Source organism: Scyliorhinus torazame, chromosome 6, assembly GCF_047496885.1.
Source record: "Scyliorhinus torazame isolate Kashiwa2021f chromosome 6, sScyTor2.1, whole genome shotgun sequence".
Classification (NCBI taxonomy): domain Eukaryota; kingdom Metazoa; phylum Chordata; class Chondrichthyes; order Carcharhiniformes; family Scyliorhinidae; genus Scyliorhinus; species Scyliorhinus torazame.
In genome coordinates, this window is record NC_092712.1 from 175,127,510 (window position 1) to 175,145,322 (window position 17,813).

Below are 17,813 nucleotides of genomic sequence, written 5' to 3' on the forward strand. Positions count from 1 at the left end.
GCCAATGAAAAACTCGCCCCCTACTAAACAAAATTCTAATTGTGGGTGGATTGTGATCTAGATTGCTCTGTTACCTGAAGGGAATTGCACCTCATTTCTCGACGAAGACCACATTTGTTCAGAGAATTCTGCCACAATTTGGTTATCCAATGATTTTCTAAATGCATTGTTAAGATTCCCTAAATCACAGATTCCAGCATTTTTCCAGAGACTGATGATGGCTTGTAGTTCAAGTTTTCTCCCTCTCTCATTTCTTGAATACTGAAGTTACATTAGAAGTCAAATCCACTGGGATCATTCTGGAGTCGAATGAATTTTGGAAGATCATAACAGGCGCATCCACCATCTCTGCAGCTACCTCTTTTAGAACTCCAGAAAGTTGGCCATCAGGTCCAGGAGAGTTGTCAGATTTTAATCCAAGTTTTGCCAATACGGTTTGACTGCTGCTGTTAATTAACCCAAGTTCCTCACTTTTATTAGCCCTTTGGCTCCTCTTTATTTCCAGTATATAGTTTGCTCCTTCTACAGTGAAGAATGACACAACATATTTGTTCAATGTTTTTACCATTTCCTCAATCCCCATGATAATTACTCTCATCTCTGTCTCTAAGGGACTAATATTTACTTTAGCTACTTGACTCTTATTCTATACTTGTGAAAGCTCTTACAATTAAAAAAAATATTCCTGACTAATTTAGTCTCATATTCTATTTCTCTCCTTATCAGAATTAGTTTGGTCGTCCTTTGCCAGTTCCTTTACTCCTATTCTTTGCAACAGTATAAACCTCTTATTTTAAACACATATTGTCCTTAACACCTACAGTAAGTCAGGAATGAATCTTTCTTGCTGAGCTTCTGGTTTTTTTTTTAGAATGGAATGTATTTTTGTTGAACATTTTTAATTGTTTCTTTAAATATATATTTGTTAACTTATCACAATAGGTACAGGAAGCAGTTGGCAGCATGTAACTCAGCAAAGCTGTACTAGATCTCCCTGTATGGTGGTAATGAATGCCAAGCCCTAAATTACCACCTTGCTGTGTCTTTTATGGCATTGAATTCAAATTATTGGATAGTTCAAAATAGTTTCTGGGTTTAAAGAAATCTAATTATTTGAGGTGGATTGTAGTCCTATGAGCATTAATAGCACATTAAATTTAGGGATACATTTTGCAAGAGCTCTCTTGGTGACTGCTGTCATTTTAAGACGAGAAATTGTGTAAACGGCTATTGATGCTCATCTTCTGGAATTTTTGACAAAGTTATGGTGTGAGATTCTAATATGCAAAAGAATATGGCTTGCTGGCAAAGATGCTATCTCTCTTGAATTTGGCTATAAAGCTGTAGAATGTTATGTATGCCTGCTCAGATAAGATTAATGAAAACGTACAAAGAAACTCTTGATAATTTTTTATTTAATGTTTCAGGTAGAATAAATGTTATCAAACAGTAACTTGCTATAAAGCATGTGCCACATCTTTGTTTTAAATATAATTATTACTCAATAAAATTTGGATTTATTTCCCCCCTGCAAAAGTTTGGAGGTTATACATAAACATTTCTTTAATTAAAAAAAAAATGTACATAATTTAAAAAACAATAAAATGCCTTTATCTACAAATTAACAGCAACACATTGGAATGAAAGAGAAAAACATTATTTTGGCAGATGCTACCTTCATTCCAAACATGCAAACAAACTGCTAAGAGAAACAGTAATGAATTTAATTTCATCTATGATGGAATCGCTTTACTGCAATTATCTTAAACAGGGTGACAGATGTCAGCACACTGACCACTCATGCTAAATGTACAGTAAAGTTAAAAATAAACTGTAACAGAAATAAAGCTCCCAATGTCTTTAATAATTAGAAATTGTAAACAAGTTAATCCTGTTCGTTGGGCACACCATATACCATGATCTAACAGGTGGCAGTTATCTTTCACAGCAATTCATTTCAGAGTCTCATAGGAAAAGAATATTCTCATTACCGTGAAACAAAAAGAAAAGATTTGCTTACTTCAAATATTAATAATTTCCTGGACGAGGTAATGCTGATGCAAGAGTCCATTTTACGGTAAAATGCTGAGTCATTTGATCAATGATGAATTGCATTAGTTTTAAAATGCTCCAGTATTTAGTTTTATCGTAGTTCTTTCAGAAAAGTAATCCTTGCTTACTTTGTATCAGAATGATAGAATAAACATGTTTTACATAAATTGCTCATACTGGCAATAATAAATGGATATTTATTCTCAATTTTATCCAAAAGAAATTTTATCTGAAAATGAAGTGTGCAGCAACATTGATTTTTCTACAAGTTGGCTGTGTTAATAAGACTTGACTGGGATTTCTGACTTTTTGAACGTCAACTGCAGTCTCTGCTCTTCCTCATGTTTTGGTAATGATAATAAAGTAGCCAAAATATGTCACCCTTTTAAAAAGAGCAACAGAAAAACTGTATAAAAAGACTGAACTAGCAAAATAGCTAGTGGAGTGTTTGCACAACATAAGCACATAAAATCAGAACGATTACATTTATTCAAAAAATTCAACTAGATGCCTATAAATGCTGCACTATACTGACCACCGATACACTTTACAAAATAGCTGCAGTGACTATAGACGCACATATGTATATACATACACTAACTGAAATACTCTGATTTCATTTTGCCACAGGACAGAGCTGTTGCAATCCATGAGTAAACAATATTAGTTTGCTCCTTTTCAAACTATCTGTTTTATATTACGGAGGTGAGACACTTTTGCTAGGAAGAGGCTATTTCTAAGGTGATGACTGGTTAAGTGCATATCATGCAGCACTAATATAGTGCAAAGAAGTGCCTCACATTTAACAAGTGTTGCGGATCATGATTTACTGGCCATTTTGAGAAAGCATTTCCTTTTGTGGAATTATCAAGATTATAGTTTGCAATATTAATGGTTAGGTATTGGGTATTTTCAGCAGCAATAGGTACTCGAGTAACTGGTTAGCTTGTTGGAAATTCATATACAGTCTCATAAGTAATGCTTAGAAAAAAGAAAAAGGTTTAGCCGGTTAATACTTTCCCAGATGAATGGTTTTGATTTGTATTTCTTACTATCGCATTTTGCAGTTTTTGAGGATCATGCTCTTTGAGAAACTTTATCGATGACTTACCACCAAGCACATGTAGATTATTGTGTTGCTGCATCTACAGTCGCCTGTAAGTTGATAGAAGTATAATTTTGCATCCTTTGTGCGTTGGCATTGGAAAGTTATCACTTTAAAACAGCTCCAATCTGCGGTTCATAGTTTTAAGTTCTCAATCCACCAAGTCTATTCTTTCCGGTAAATGTGCTATTAGGTCTATGAGCGGTTGTCAGTTTTTCAGTTGACTCCTGTTATAGTTGGATAACTTTCTCACACTGACCATCATTCTTGTATTTGATATATAATTATTGAACAAAAGGCAATTAATACGAAGTTCAGCTTTCCTTTTGAATTATAATGTAATGTGTGCCTTAACATCTTAGTCAGATAAAAGCAAAGCTTGCTTTTAGTGCACTGGAGAGTGCAGAGTTCGTTCGCATCATTTCATAGGTTTAGCTTGCTAAAAATAGGCAGCTGTATCACTTGATGTTCTGTATTTATACTGAGAATGACAACTTGTGGTATATTTTTCCATCTATCTTCCTGTAAAAATGTTACAGCGCTATAGAATCTGACAAACTGTCCCAGAATTCCCTAAAGGACTGTAGACCAGACATACGTTACCGCACGTTATACCTTACACTAATGAAGAAAGACTGGGAAAGATCTTCAAGCAACAAGGGAGACTACATGTCAGCATCTCCATCATAAGCCAGGGTCAATGGTTTCAATTTATTGTTTTGTTTTCTCTGTGGTTTCTTGGGTTTTTTGCTACAAAGAGAGGACAAAGACTCAAGTTATAATTAGCATGCAAAATACCTTGTCATATAATGTTACAAGCATATACACAATAATGTTTTGATTAAATTAACAGGTTAGCTAATCCTAGCTGGCACAATTTTAGAGATACTAACTGGAATTCTCCGGCTGTTCACGCCGATGGGATTCTCAGGTCCCGCCTGCAGTGCACCCCTCCAGCAGGTTTCCTGATGTGGGGTGGCTTCAATGGGAATTCTCATTGACAGTGACGAGAGCAAATAATCCCACTGCCAGCGAATGGCACACCACCTCCCATCATTGAGAAATACACGGCTGGGAGGCCTTGAAATTCCCACCCACTGTAAATAGCTTTTCTGTTCCTGAGTTTGGGGTGGGAATAATCATCAAGATTTCAACAGAAAATTTATATACAATGACCTCCGCCCAGTGATGATCCATAATTAAATATTCCATATAACTGGAGAGTCATTAGTTGGCTGGAACACAAGACTGGGATCTTTACTGGTGTAACTACACCACAGGAAGAGTCAGAGGGTGAAAATTAAATAGAACTGTTACAAAGCTGTACAGCATATTTGGTTCAGATTTCTACCAGCCCTTTTGTGACAGGCTAGTAAAAGGGCATGGGGAGGTATCAGAAATGCCTGATGTCCTTCTGCTGTCATGTCATTTTGCCAATGGAAAGTTGGCAGGTAGAATGCCTGCCAGGAGAACAGTTAAGCCACTTAAGGCTTAAATCTGGGGTGTGCTGTCATGGAGGTCAAAGGAAGTGCCACAAGGAAGCTTTGAAGGCTTCACTTCAGAGTTATGATATCGACCCCAGGCTCTGGGAGAAGCCTGGCTAGGTGCAACCAAATATAAAACTGTATGGCCTCCTTTGAAAGCAAGCACCTATCAGAGGCAGAGAGAAAAATACAAAGAGAAGAAATCTTGAGCCAGAAACCTGTCCAAAACTTTATCATCTGCAGTATCCTGACCCACTAGCAGCAGGACCTTCCGGATGCAGGTCAGCCTCCTACATACCCACTGGAGCCCTTCGAAACACCCCAGAAAATGAACTTGTTCATTTTTACCTCGGAGCACAAACAAGATATTAGGTCTGCAGGATTTTGCCCTGATACTCCAATCAATATGAAGGAACGGCAGCGTCAACCCCGTTCTGGTGAAGACATCTATTTAGTGATGTGTCTTGTGCTTTGGCATTAAATTGTCATTGATTTAATCAGCTAAATGTCTAACTATCTTGGTTGCTAAAATCAGTTGAATTAATTATTGCCCTGCTCCAATTACTGTCACTAAGGAGACAATTTTAATTAAAAAGCAACAAAAGCATCTGATTATAAAAGCTAGGGCAGCACGGTGGCGCAGTGGGTTAGCACTGCTGCCTCACGACGCCGAGGTCCCAGGTTCGATCCTGGCTCTGGGTCACTGTCCATGTGGAGTTTGCACATTCTCCCCGTGTTTGCGTGGGTTTCACCCCCACAACCCAAAGATGTGCAGGGTAGGTGGATTGGCCATGCTAAATTGCCCCTTAATTGGAAAAAATGAATTGGGTATTCTAAATTTATTTTTAAAAATATTTTTTAAAAATAAATAAATAAAAGCTAGAAGTGTCACAATGAAGCAGAAGGGAGGGAGGTTTGGAGTTTTAATAATGTGGAGAAAGCTTCAACTACAAACTACAGCTTACTTTCAACACCTGAACAGTAATTGTTAGATATAAGTAGGAACAAAGAATAAACATGTTCCATTCCACTATTGTCTCACTTGTCATGCAGGTGAGCAGTGAGATGCAAGAAATGTAAAATACTACTTCTTGAACACTAGAACAAAATGCTATCGAAGAACCAGGACTTGTTCAGTGTGACAAAACACTTACTGCACAAAATTTTGAATGTTCATTTCAGCAGAACCATTCTTGGCATCATGTGTTTCAGAATCCGATATTTTTATCATCTTGTATTTGCTATAACTTTGAACCAATTAAAAAAATATATACTGGAAGGTGAAGCTTGGAATTGCAAGTCATTTCTTGAGTAAAGTGAACATAAGAAATAGGAGCGGCAGTCTGCTGTATGGAACTATAATACTATACTTGGTCAAACAATGACAAGTTCAAAGTAGCACTAGACATAATGTCATTCAAAAATCAGTTAAAACTTTAAATGCCAATTAGTCGTTAGCAGATGCAAGGGAAATAGGTTAACGAAATGTTGTTTGCATTGGGGAAAACTTAAGATTTCTTCCATCATGCTTATAAATGAACTTAGAGCTACTTTCTAAAGCAGTTTTTGATTTAAAAGCAATTTGACCACACACCCTGTGTGGTCAAGCAAGGATTTGGTGACTGAGGGTGATATTTGCCATTTAATGTAATGGTTGTTGGGAGCTCAGCAAGGATTAGGCAGTAGCCCTCTGTTTCATGAATCTTTGAATTGCTTCAATAATCATGGTGTGTGTGGACAGATAGTTACACAGATAGATAACGTACACGTATAACCAAATTTTCTTTCAAGTTTGGTTTGATATTATTTAACAATTAAAATATTTACTCTGCAGACATTAGTTTTTAATCTGCAGGTTTGAATGTGATTCACAATTCAGAAAGAAAGTTGTACATTACAAAAAGTCTTCAACCAGCTCTTAATGGCATTTTTGTTTATATTTTTCAAAGGGAAATTCTCATTAATAAAATGTGAAGTTCAGTAATTTGCACACATACACAGTCCTCTCACTCAACTCTGCAGATACCCTACAGCATACTGACTATGCCTGTATATTTCAATGGTATGGGACACCACCACAAACTTACCAGGCTAGATAGATCATAGAGATAATGAAGATTATTAAGACAAAACCTCCTGCTGCCACACCATAAACCCAAGTTTTCAGATTCCCATCTATAAAGCAAAGATACCTCGTTAACTCTTAATAATGAATACAGAGATGCTTTAATCTAAAACGGAATGCTGAAAGTAACCCAAAATAGTAGATTTATTGTGAAACAATTTTGCTATTTTTATAATCTTTTGTTACATTGTTATATTTCTCTTGTCGCTCTAATTTCTATCTTTCTGACATATGGCAGCCGAGGAATCCAAATATTTGGTGAAGCAATCTAGTCTAAACGTTGAATCTTCTGCCGTTGGGGTTGTAAAAATAGCACATGGATTGGGCAAGAAAAGACCACTTGGTTCATCTGACCAAGCCTGCCACATCTCCCATCAGGTTCCATACGGTGATGCCACAACCAGTAATCTTACATCTAGTAACCATGAATCCTCCATGTGCATATAGGAATACATGAATAATATGATTAATAACACATACTGACATCCAGTGAAGCTTCTTTTTCTTCCCTCTCATGTTCAGAATATTATATAGCCTTTACAATAAGGAAAATAACCAGCATAACTCATCATACCTATTAGTGACCTTGTAAGTTATATCACATATAAGAAATTAGTTGGTGTCTGACGATGTTTACAGGGTACAGTAACAAAATATTGTGAATGCTGGAAATCTGAAAGAGAATGCTGAAAATACTCAGCAGGTCTGGCAGAATCTGTAGCGAGGGAAACACGGTGGAAGTATTTTCAAGCAGAGTGGCGTAGCCAGTGGGAAAACGGATGGAAGCAGCTGGCCCCAATGACGGTTTCCTCTGCCGTATTTTTAGGGACTTGTTAATAAAAAAATCAAGGGGTGCCGCCATGTCACACTGGCTCTGAATGAGACTGCCCTTCCAGCAAATTAGTTTTTAATAATATTGGGGTCATGCCCAGCAGTATTCTGGCACTGTCCCCTCACCATCCCCCCCCGGGATGTTCTGAGGTGGGGAATATTGCGTGGGTGGGTGTTCTGTAGGGCGGTGTCCATTTTAATTTTTTATATCGGGGTGCTCTTTTTACAAAAATAAAAATAGAATGCCCCCCCCCTCTCCGACCACACAGAACACCTACCCATGCAATACAGAAGGCACAACACAAAAGGTTGAATGGTCACTTTCTGTGCCATAAGTATTCTTTGTTTTTATGACCTTTCATGAGAGACTAAATTGATTTCAAGCAAGTACAGAGGTAGGGAAAGGGGGAAAGGGAGAAACAAAATCTGCCATAGTGTGAAAGACTAAATGACAAAAGGGTTAATGACACAGGCAAAACGAGATCGTATTGGGACAAGCTAAGAAACAAAAGATGGCTCTAGAGGAGGTATAAATGGGCATAGCAGGATCATTACACTTTAGTCATTTCATCGCTCCTATCTTTCACCTTATCATAAACCTTCCCTTTTGTTCTTTTTCCCTTCTCTCTTTCCCGCCTCTGTACTTGATTAAAACCCATTATTCCTCAAACTTTTTCCAGTTGCGTGGGAAGATGAAAAATGAAAAAATGAAAATCGCTTATTGTCACAAGTAGGTTTCAATAAAGTTACTGTGAAAAGCCCCTAGTCGCCACATTCCAGCGCCTGTTCGGGGAGGCTGGTACGGGAATTAAACCGTGCTGCTGGCCTGCCTTGGGCTGCTTTAAAAGCCAGCTATTTAGCCCAGTGTGCTAAACCAGTCCCTGATGATAGGCACGTTGGAAATTTACAGAAAGAGGCCATTCACCTGAAACAGTGTGGAAATCCTAACTCCAAGATGTAGGCGGGTTTGGGTTGGGCACGAGGTTAAATGTTAAAAATCTGAATCCCAACCCGCCCTGCTGCCAACTCATCCACTTCCGCTTTTAAGAGAAGCAGGATTATGCTAATTGTGTTTGAGAATGGGGAGGTAGGGCAGGAGGGGGGTGATGTCTCAGAGGGTGGGGAGTCAATTTTAAGACTCTTGACATTCAATGGCATTCCTTTTTTAAAATAAATTTAGAGTACCCAATTCATTTTTTCCAATTGAGGGGCAATTCAGCATGGCCAATCCACCTAGTCTTCACATCTTTTAGGTTGTGAGGGCGAAACCCATGCAAACACGGTGAGAATATGCAAAATCCACACGGTCAGTGTCCCAGAGCCGGGATCGAACCTGGGACCTCGGCACTGTGAAGCAGCAGGGCTAACCCACTGCGCCACCGTGCTGCCCTCAATGGCATTCCTAAATCCCTCAACATCAACATACAGGGATTACCATTGACTAGAAACTAAATTGGACTAGCCATATAATGACTGTGGCTACTGAAGCAAGTCAGAGGCTTGGAATTCTGCAGCAGGGAACATAGAACATAGAACATAGAAAATACAGCACAGAACAGGCCCTTCGGCCCACGATGTTGTGCCGAACCTTTGTCCTAGATTAATCATAGATTATCATTGAATTTACAGTGCAGGAGGCCATTCGGCCCTTTGAGTCTGCACCAGCTCTTGGAAAGAGCACCCTACCCAAACTCAACACCTCCACCCAACACCAAGGGCAATTTGGACATTAAGGGCAATTTATCATTGGCCAATTCACCTAACCCGCACATCTTTGGACTGTGGGAGGAAACCGGAGCACCCGGAGGAAACCCACGCAGACACGGGGAGGACGTGCAGACTCCGCACAGACAATGACCCAAGCCGGAATCGAACCTGGGACCATGGATCTGTGAAGCAATTGTGCTATCCACAATGCTACCGTGCTGCCCTTAAGAACAAATAAATCTACACTATATCATTTTCCCATAATCCATGTACCTATCCATCAGCTGCTTGAAGGTCCCTAATGTTTCCGACTCAACTACTTCCACAGGCAGTGCATTCCATGCCCCCACTACTCTCTGGGTAAAGAACGTACCTCTGATATCCCTCCTATATCTTCCATCTTTCACCTTAAATTTATGTCCCCTTGTAATGGTGTGTTCCACCTGGGGAAAAAGTCTCTGACTGTCTACTCTATCTATTCCCCTGATCATCTTATAAACCTCTATCAAGTCGCCCCTCACCCTTCTCCGCTCTAATGAGAAAAGGCCTAGCACCCTCAACCTTTCCTCGTAAGACCTACTCTCCATTCCAGGCAACATCCTGGTAAATCTTCTTTGCACCTTTTCCAGAGCTTCCATATCCTTCCTAAAATAACTTACATCTTGACTCACCAAAGCCTGTCCTTCAAATATAAGGTGCAAGCCAGGAGTTTGATGGAATATTCTCCATTTTTTCGGATGAGTGCAGCTTCAACTTCACTGAAGAAACTCAATATCATCCATTCTGGGACAAAGTAGCCCATCCACCACCTGAGCCGTTCACTCCCTCCACCTCAGGAGCACAGTGTGTACTATCTACACGATGCAATTCAGCAACTTAGTCCATAAGATCTAGGAGCAGAATTAGGCCATTCAGTCCATTGAGTCTGCTCAGCTATTCGATCATGGCTGATATGTTCCTCATCCCCATTCTCCTGCCTTCTCCCCATAACCCCGATACCCGTGTTAATCAAGAAATCCCCTTATTAATCAAGAACACCAGATTTGTGCTCGAGGTGCTGTTACCTTCAGGGCTACAGACCAAGAGCTGGAAGGTGGAATTAGACTGAATAGTTGAAATGAAAATTGCTTATTGTCACAAGTAGGCTTCAAATGAAGTTACTGTGAAAAGCCCCTAGTCGCCATATTCCGGCGTCTGTTCGGGGAGGCTGGTACGGGAATTGAACTGTGCTGCCTACCTGCCTTGGTCTGCTTTAAAAGCCAGCACTTTAGCCCTGCGCTAAAAGTAAGAACTAGGAGCAGGAGTAGGTAATTTAGTCTTTTAAGCCTGTGCCACCATTCAATACGATCATGTCTGATCTTATCATGTCCTATCCATTCCTCCATAACCCTTCAACCTATTACTAATTAAAAATCTGTCTAACTCCTCCTTAAATTTACTCACTGTCCTAGCATCCACCGCACTTTGGCGTAGGAAATCCTAAAGATTCACGACCCTTTGGGAGAAGTAGCTTCTCCTCAACCTGATTTTAACTTTGCTTATCTTGAGACTATGACCTCTCATTCTAGATTGCTCCTCAAGACGAAGACCCACTTGCTTTGACAACAACTTACAAACTGCAACCTCTACCACCAAGAAAGACGAGGGTAGCAAATGTATGGAAATTGACACATGTAATTTCCCCTCCAAATCAAACACCAACCTGACTGTTCATGGATCAAAATCCTGGAACATTCTCCACAACAACACTGTGGGAGTACCAACAGCAAATGAACATGCAGTTGTTCACCACTTTCTCAAAGGAAATTAGGGATGAGCAATAAATGCTGGTTTTGCCAGTGACGCCCATTTTCTAAGAATACATTTAAAAATGCTGGATTAAAATGTTGCATAGCTTATTTTAATTCAACATTTCTAATTCAACTCTGGAAGGTTAGCTCGGGAAACATGGCAGCTCTAGGATGGCGCGAACTATTGGATCTAGGCGGCAATGCCTTGTCAGTTACCGGCTGGATCCAGTATTTGAGGTTTTGAACCTCCCCCAAAGGCCCTATCTCCACCACGGCCTCTGATCTCTCTCCAGAAGGCTTCCGCTTCCAAGGTCTAACGTTCAATGGCCTTTCCTTATCACCCTGAGCCCCTGAATTGGACCTGCCAGGTGAGGGTTCGGACTTACCTGCTCCTGAAACCTCTTCTCCAGCATTCCACGCTGGACCAAGCCTGACAATTAGGCTAAGGCCCAGAAACCTGTCACCTGTCATTGTATTAGTGGAGAAATCTTTTCACACAATATTAGGGGTTCGCCTGCTCCCAGCAGATCAACCAATGAAAACTCCTGTCATTAAATGCTATTTTTCAATCACTTTTTGTTTTTGCAGGATGATCATTTACAGACATCAATTTATTAACATTTCATTCGTCTTCCAACCGAGATCAGTATGGTAACATTCCTCGAGGTTTGACATTGCTATTTTTCTTTCAGTGCATACAAGATTGTGTAAGGTGTTTTCCTTTACGTCTTCTAACGAAACTATAATTAAAATATGTAAAAATCCAACTTATCGATTTTAGTTCTCTACAAAATACAAAGTAAAGCAACGTGATGTGTCAAAATTATATGCAGATTGTAACAAGGAAACTTCCTTTTAAGAAGTTCAATTGATCAAGAGGTATGTGACCTTAAAAGCTTTCTTTGTGTTTCATACATCATCTGTCCCTTTGTATGCCGACATAATGTTAGAGTAACTCACGTTTTGAGAGTTTTATTATGATCTGTATCAGTATTTGATGCATGAAGGACCATGCATACATGAAAGATATCAGAAATTGTAGCACAAATACAAATGATTGTAAAATAGGCTAGAGTGTATACAAAGGTTACCATTTGATTCTGATCTTATGACACAGGGTTCTCTTTCATTAATTAAATATGAAGTGTTGAATGAATAATATTTCACTAGTAATGTTATTAAAATGAAGTGAGGCTGGCTCTTCATGTATGAGAAAACTTTGCATTCTGTTCTTTTGTACTTTCTTTAAAGATGAGGCAAATAAGACTTTGAGGTTTTAAAAATAATAATTCAAGTAGATTTCAACTGGGACGTGCCTAGTTATTGAGGGCCGCACGGTGATGCAGTGGTTAGCACTGCTGCCTACGGCACTGAGGACCCGGTTCGATCCGGCCCTGGTTCACGTCTGTGTGGAGTTTGCACATTCTCCCCCTGTCTGCGTGGGTTTCACCCCCACAACCCAAAGATGTGCAGGTTAGGTGGATTGGCCACGCTAAATTACCCCTTAATTGGATAAAAATAATTGGGTATTTTAAAATTTAAAAAAAGATTTCAATTGGGACAATTGCTAGCACAATCAACCAATTTAATATAGTCACATTGCAGTAGAGAGATCCCTTATCATCTCATTCAGAGCAGAGATTAACAACAATGGAGACCAAAATAAAATAGTTATTATCTGGGTGATCTTTTGCTTGTCTGTCAGAGGGATAAGAGAGCCCAGAAGATTCACAGCAGCTGTTTCAGGAGAGAGAAGAGATTATATTATGAAGGTAGTTGACTTACGATCAAATGTAAAGGGACAGGTTTGCTCTTTCTAATTCTCATTTATTCTCTTTCCGAAAAATATCCATGTTATTATAGGGTCATCTAGTGTTACACATAACATGCTATGTACAATAGATTGCAATGAGCTGGAAGAAGAACTGCAGTGGTCTGGAACCTTATGCCAAGCAGGAACTGAGACAGCAGCAGATTAAGAATTGGGTAAATTGATGTTGAGTTTGATGTAGGAGGTTAATAGTCTTATGGAAGGGAAGTGATCACATTGTACCACAGTGTATTTTTCAGCTACTGAGAACAGGTTATGTACAGTTGTGATGGATTGGCTAAGAAACCTCAATAGGTTTGAGAGCAGAGATCACAGTGGTCTGGAGTAAATTAAAGTATATGGCAAAAGAATAGGATTAGCTAAAGGCAGAGATGGTGGAGACAATTACGATAAATGACTGTGAAGGCTAGTCATTGTCGCTTAGACAAGGCTTTATGGTGCATGAGGAAATGGATCAGAGCAAAGGGGCCAATATAGCTCACAATGGGCTACAGTGAACCTACAGAATAAAATCACCAATTCATGGCTTTGTAGCAGGCAAACTGGTAGGAGAAAGGTTTCTAGTCAACTGTACAAGCCAGAACTAATGATCTTGTACTCGAGTTTCAGGAACATTTACTGTTTTTCATGGCACCTAAAATATGTTAATTGCTTATAAACAATGAAATATGTGCCAAACAGTCTACAATCTGCACAAAATAACATTTCTAATTTCCCGTTTTGAGAATACTCCAACATGCACGTTAATTTTGAAAGATTTTAGGATGGATTCTCCATTGCCCAAAGTTGGCAGCGGGTTTCCTAATCCAGCAGAGAATGCAGTGTCAGCCAAAAAACGTGATCAGTGTCGAGCGCCAATCCTGTTCCAATACTCTGGTCCCTCACCGGCGGCGGCAGTGAGCTACATGCCTCGAGCCAGCGGGAGGATGCAAATTGCTGATTTGCATCTGGTTAATGGGCTGGAAGCCCAAGTGCCTCCCCCCACCGCCCCCCCCTCCCCCCCCCCCCCCCCCCCCCCCGCTCAATGCTTACAGTGCCAAATCCTCCCGCAGGAATTGCTACAGTTTTTCCCAAGCATAGCTCTGATGTGGTGGACTCCGCGGTGGTTCAAGGTGGTCTGTGCATAACAGAGGTGCCCTCCCCCACAAATCCATCAGAAGCCCCTCTCCTCCCACAATATAAATTCTGCCCTCCCAGCCGAACCCCCACACCGAGCCCCCAATCAGACCCCCCATCAGAGACACCGAACAGAGACCTTTGCCTAAAAACGCAAGAGCAGTCCAGGTAGGAGAGTTAAAAATCACTGCATTTTCACTTACCCTTGCTCTATATCTGCTGCCCGAGGCAAAAGTGTTAAAAGCAACAGCTGTTTAAAGTATCAGAAGCTTTGTTAAAAGCCCAGTATACTTCAAAGGGCTTCAAATCCTTTGACAGCCATTGAAATGCAAATCTTCCACTCAATGTTACACCACAATACATTGTAATAGCCAGTGATTGACAGTTCTATTACTCCAGAGGCAGGTTCTTGGTGGATTGTTCATCTATCTTTCCCTTCATACTGGAATGCATCTCCATTACCCTGCTTTAATGCTAACCACATCAAAAGCAGCTAAGTGCTTTCTTCTATGAAAAAAGAGAAAGTGAAAGAACTTAGCTGCTGGGGGGTCTGATGGGGGTTGATGGGGCAGGGTCAGGTCACCCTCATGCATGCATGATGTGGGTATATGACCCGTTATTCCAGTGGTGGAGGGGTGGGGTGGGGGTGGGGGGGTAGATGATGCCTCTACTTATCAATGGAGGAGGCAGGATTTGCATTTTCGAGGAAGAAGGGGGGACCGTCAAAATGGCAGCATGGTACTGGATTCCGATGAGCTCTTCTTCACACTTAACTTGGTAATGTAGAGAGACTCGCTGCTGACCTCCACTCCTAGTGCCAGTGGCAATCAGGAGCAAGTCTCTGCTGGTGGGAGCACGAAGTCAGCAGAACGGAGAATCTACCCATTTGTCTTCAGCACTTACATGCTATAATTTTTTTAACTGTAGTTAATGCAAAGTTCTATGCTATGAAACGAGAGGCTGGAAATGTTGGAAGTCACCAAAAGGCAGCTGATTGATAATGTCCAAATATATATATGTACTGAAAAATCTGGTTGGTATTATATTACACTTTGTGGTAATATGTTGTTACTCTTTGTCTCGTCGTCCAGAATGATCTGAAGGGTGTGATGATAAAGAAATCACCAATCTCTGACTTGAAGCAAAACTGATTTATTGAATAACGACTAAATTAAATAGAGTTTGCCCACTCTACAGAGCTATAACTATTAATAATGTAAGACTGAGTCTGTTAAACAATAATCTATGATTAAGTATTAACTAATAAAGTACACATGCTACTTCTCTCTAATCTAAACTAGTCCTGAGTTGTGATCTATCTCTCTCCTCTGCTTACACTACCCAAGATTCCCTGAGCTTTGAAATTTATACTGGGAATTGGTGGTGCCCTCTAGTGTTTGAATTATACTGAGATGTAATGTTGAACACTTTAGTGTTATGCCTATATACATATCATTACAGTTGGTACTTGCGACAGTGGCAGCGTAGATCTAATTTTTATAATGTATTTATCACAAGTTCTTAATTAGCTTTTTTCGTTTATTCGGTGAGCTGCTGAGTGACACAGAACAGAAGGATTCTATGTGCCATCCCCATTCAATGCAATTAGTGTTTGCTGACTTGACTTGGGGATGTGGGAGGGCAACACAACTGACTTCAGGACTATTTGTTTAGAGGAAGGAAAGTCAGCTAGAATTCTGCAACTCGATTATGATCTTGCAACCTTTGTCTGAATCGCTTGCATGGAAAATCTTGGAACGCCCTTCCGAACGGCACAGCGGGTATACATCACATGGACTGCTGGGGTTCAAGAAGGCTCATGACCACTTTCTTCAGGGCAATTAGGGATGGACACTATATGTTGGCCTAGTCAGTGACACCCACATGCCAGGAATGAATTAAAAAAGTGAACTTTATGTCAGGGCTGGATCAGACTCCATTACGTTGTACCATACCCTCACTACCCTTCATAATGTTTCAAAGGTATGTTAACACTCACCGGAAAGGTTTACGTTTAATAATTACCATTTTGTGTCTGTGTAGTGACACCCCAGAAAGTACTTGACACCCACCAGAAGAGAATAGGGAAGAAAAAATAATAAAAATTATTTACCCTACAGAGTTGGCATTTGTACCTTTGTTTTGCTAGTATTGAATTGAATAGCAGCAACATGTACTGTTGATGTGAGAGAACATTATATCTAATCTTAGCCCAGGGACAAATGCAGTGCTCCCACAGCCAACCCAACTGAAATTGCTAACTTAGTTGATCTGTGCCAGGTGTGACTCCAACCAGCTCTCCACTGGCGCAAAGGAAGACATTCGGGTGGTTGGAGGGCATTCACCTCAGCTCCAGGACATCACTGCAGGAGTTCCTCAGGATAGTGTCCTAAGCCGAACAATCTTTAGCTGTTTCATCAATGGCCTCCCTTCCATCATAAGCTCAGAAGTGGGGATGTTTGCGGATGACCACACAATGTTCAGCACCATTCGCGACTCCTCAGATAATGAAGCAGTCCATGTCCAAATGCAGCAAGACTTGGACAATATCCAGGCTTGACAAATGGCAAGATAATTTCGTGTCACACAAGTGCCAGGCAATGACCATTTTCTACAAGAGCGGATGCCCCTTGACATTCAATGGCATTACCATTGCTGAATCTCCCACAATCAACATTCTGGGGGTTGCCATTGATCAGAAACTGAACTGGTCGAGCCATATTAACACTCTAGCTACGGCGGCATGCTGGCTCAGTGGTTAGCACTGCTGCTTCATGGCACTGAGGTCCCGGGTTCAATCCTGGCCACGGGTCATTGTCCGTGTAGAGTTTGCATATTCTTCCCGTGTTTGCATGGGTCTCACACCACAACCCAAAGATGTGCAGGCTAGGTGGATTGGCCACACTAAATTGCCCCTTAATTGAAAAAAAAACATTTGGCACTCTAAATTTATAAAACAAATAATACTGTGGCTACCAGGGCAGGTCAAAGGCTAGGAATCCTAAGGCAAGTAATTCACCTCCTGATCCCCAAAGCCTGTCCACCATCAACAAGGCCCAAGTCAGGAGTGTAATGGAATACTTACCACCCAAGAAGCGCGGCACCATCCAAGACAAAGCAGTCCGCTTGATTGCTCTCGCCTTCCACATTCAAACCCTCCACCACTGACGAACAATGGCAGCCATGTTCACCATCTACAAGATGCACTGCAGTAGCTCACCAAGGTTCCTCAGACAGCACTTTCCAAACCCATGACCACTACCTTCTAGAAGAACAAGAGCAGCAGATACCTGGGAACCCTACCACCTGGAGGTTCCCCTCCAAGTCACTCACCACCCTGACTTGGAAATATATCACCGTTCCTTCACTGTCGCTAGGGCAACATCCTGGAACTCCTTCCCCAACAGCACAGTGGGTGTATCTATACCTGAAGGACTGCAGATGTTCAAGAAGGCAATGCACCACCACCTTCTGAAATGCAACTAGGGATGGGCAATAAATGCTGGCCTAACCAGTGACACCCACATCCCATAAATGAATTTTTAAAAATTTGATCAAAACACAGATAGTTTTGGTTTGCAACACTTAGTATTACATCACACTGAATGAAATCTTACTTTGACAATGGTATAAGGTGAGCAATATCAAATTAAAGTGTATCGAATAATATGCATGATTTTGGTTTCCACTGACTTAAATGAGAAAGGGGAAAACAGGTGTGATGGATAATGCACAGCTAATTCAATATTGCACATTTTATATCATCACCCAA

General features: G+C 40.6%; 1 protein-coding gene across 1 annotated transcript in view; it reads right to left on the minus strand.

Annotated features, from left to right (window-relative positions):
- Positions 1-1,398: 1,398 nt before the first annotated feature.
- The window catches only part of thsd7aa (thrombospondin, type I, domain containing 7Aa), a 712,619-nt gene continuing 696,204 nt past the window's right edge, over positions 1,399-17,813 (minus strand). Inside the window, exons 27-28 of the mRNA XM_072509118.1 lie at positions 6,729-6,816; positions 1,399-3,907 (exon numbers count right to left, since the gene is read on the minus strand). Coding sequence (XP_072365219.1) covers positions 3,823-3,907; positions 6,729-6,816 — 173 coding nt within the window. The 3' untranslated portion in view covers positions 1,399-3,822. The remainder of the gene's footprint in view (positions 3,908-6,728; positions 6,817-17,813) is intronic.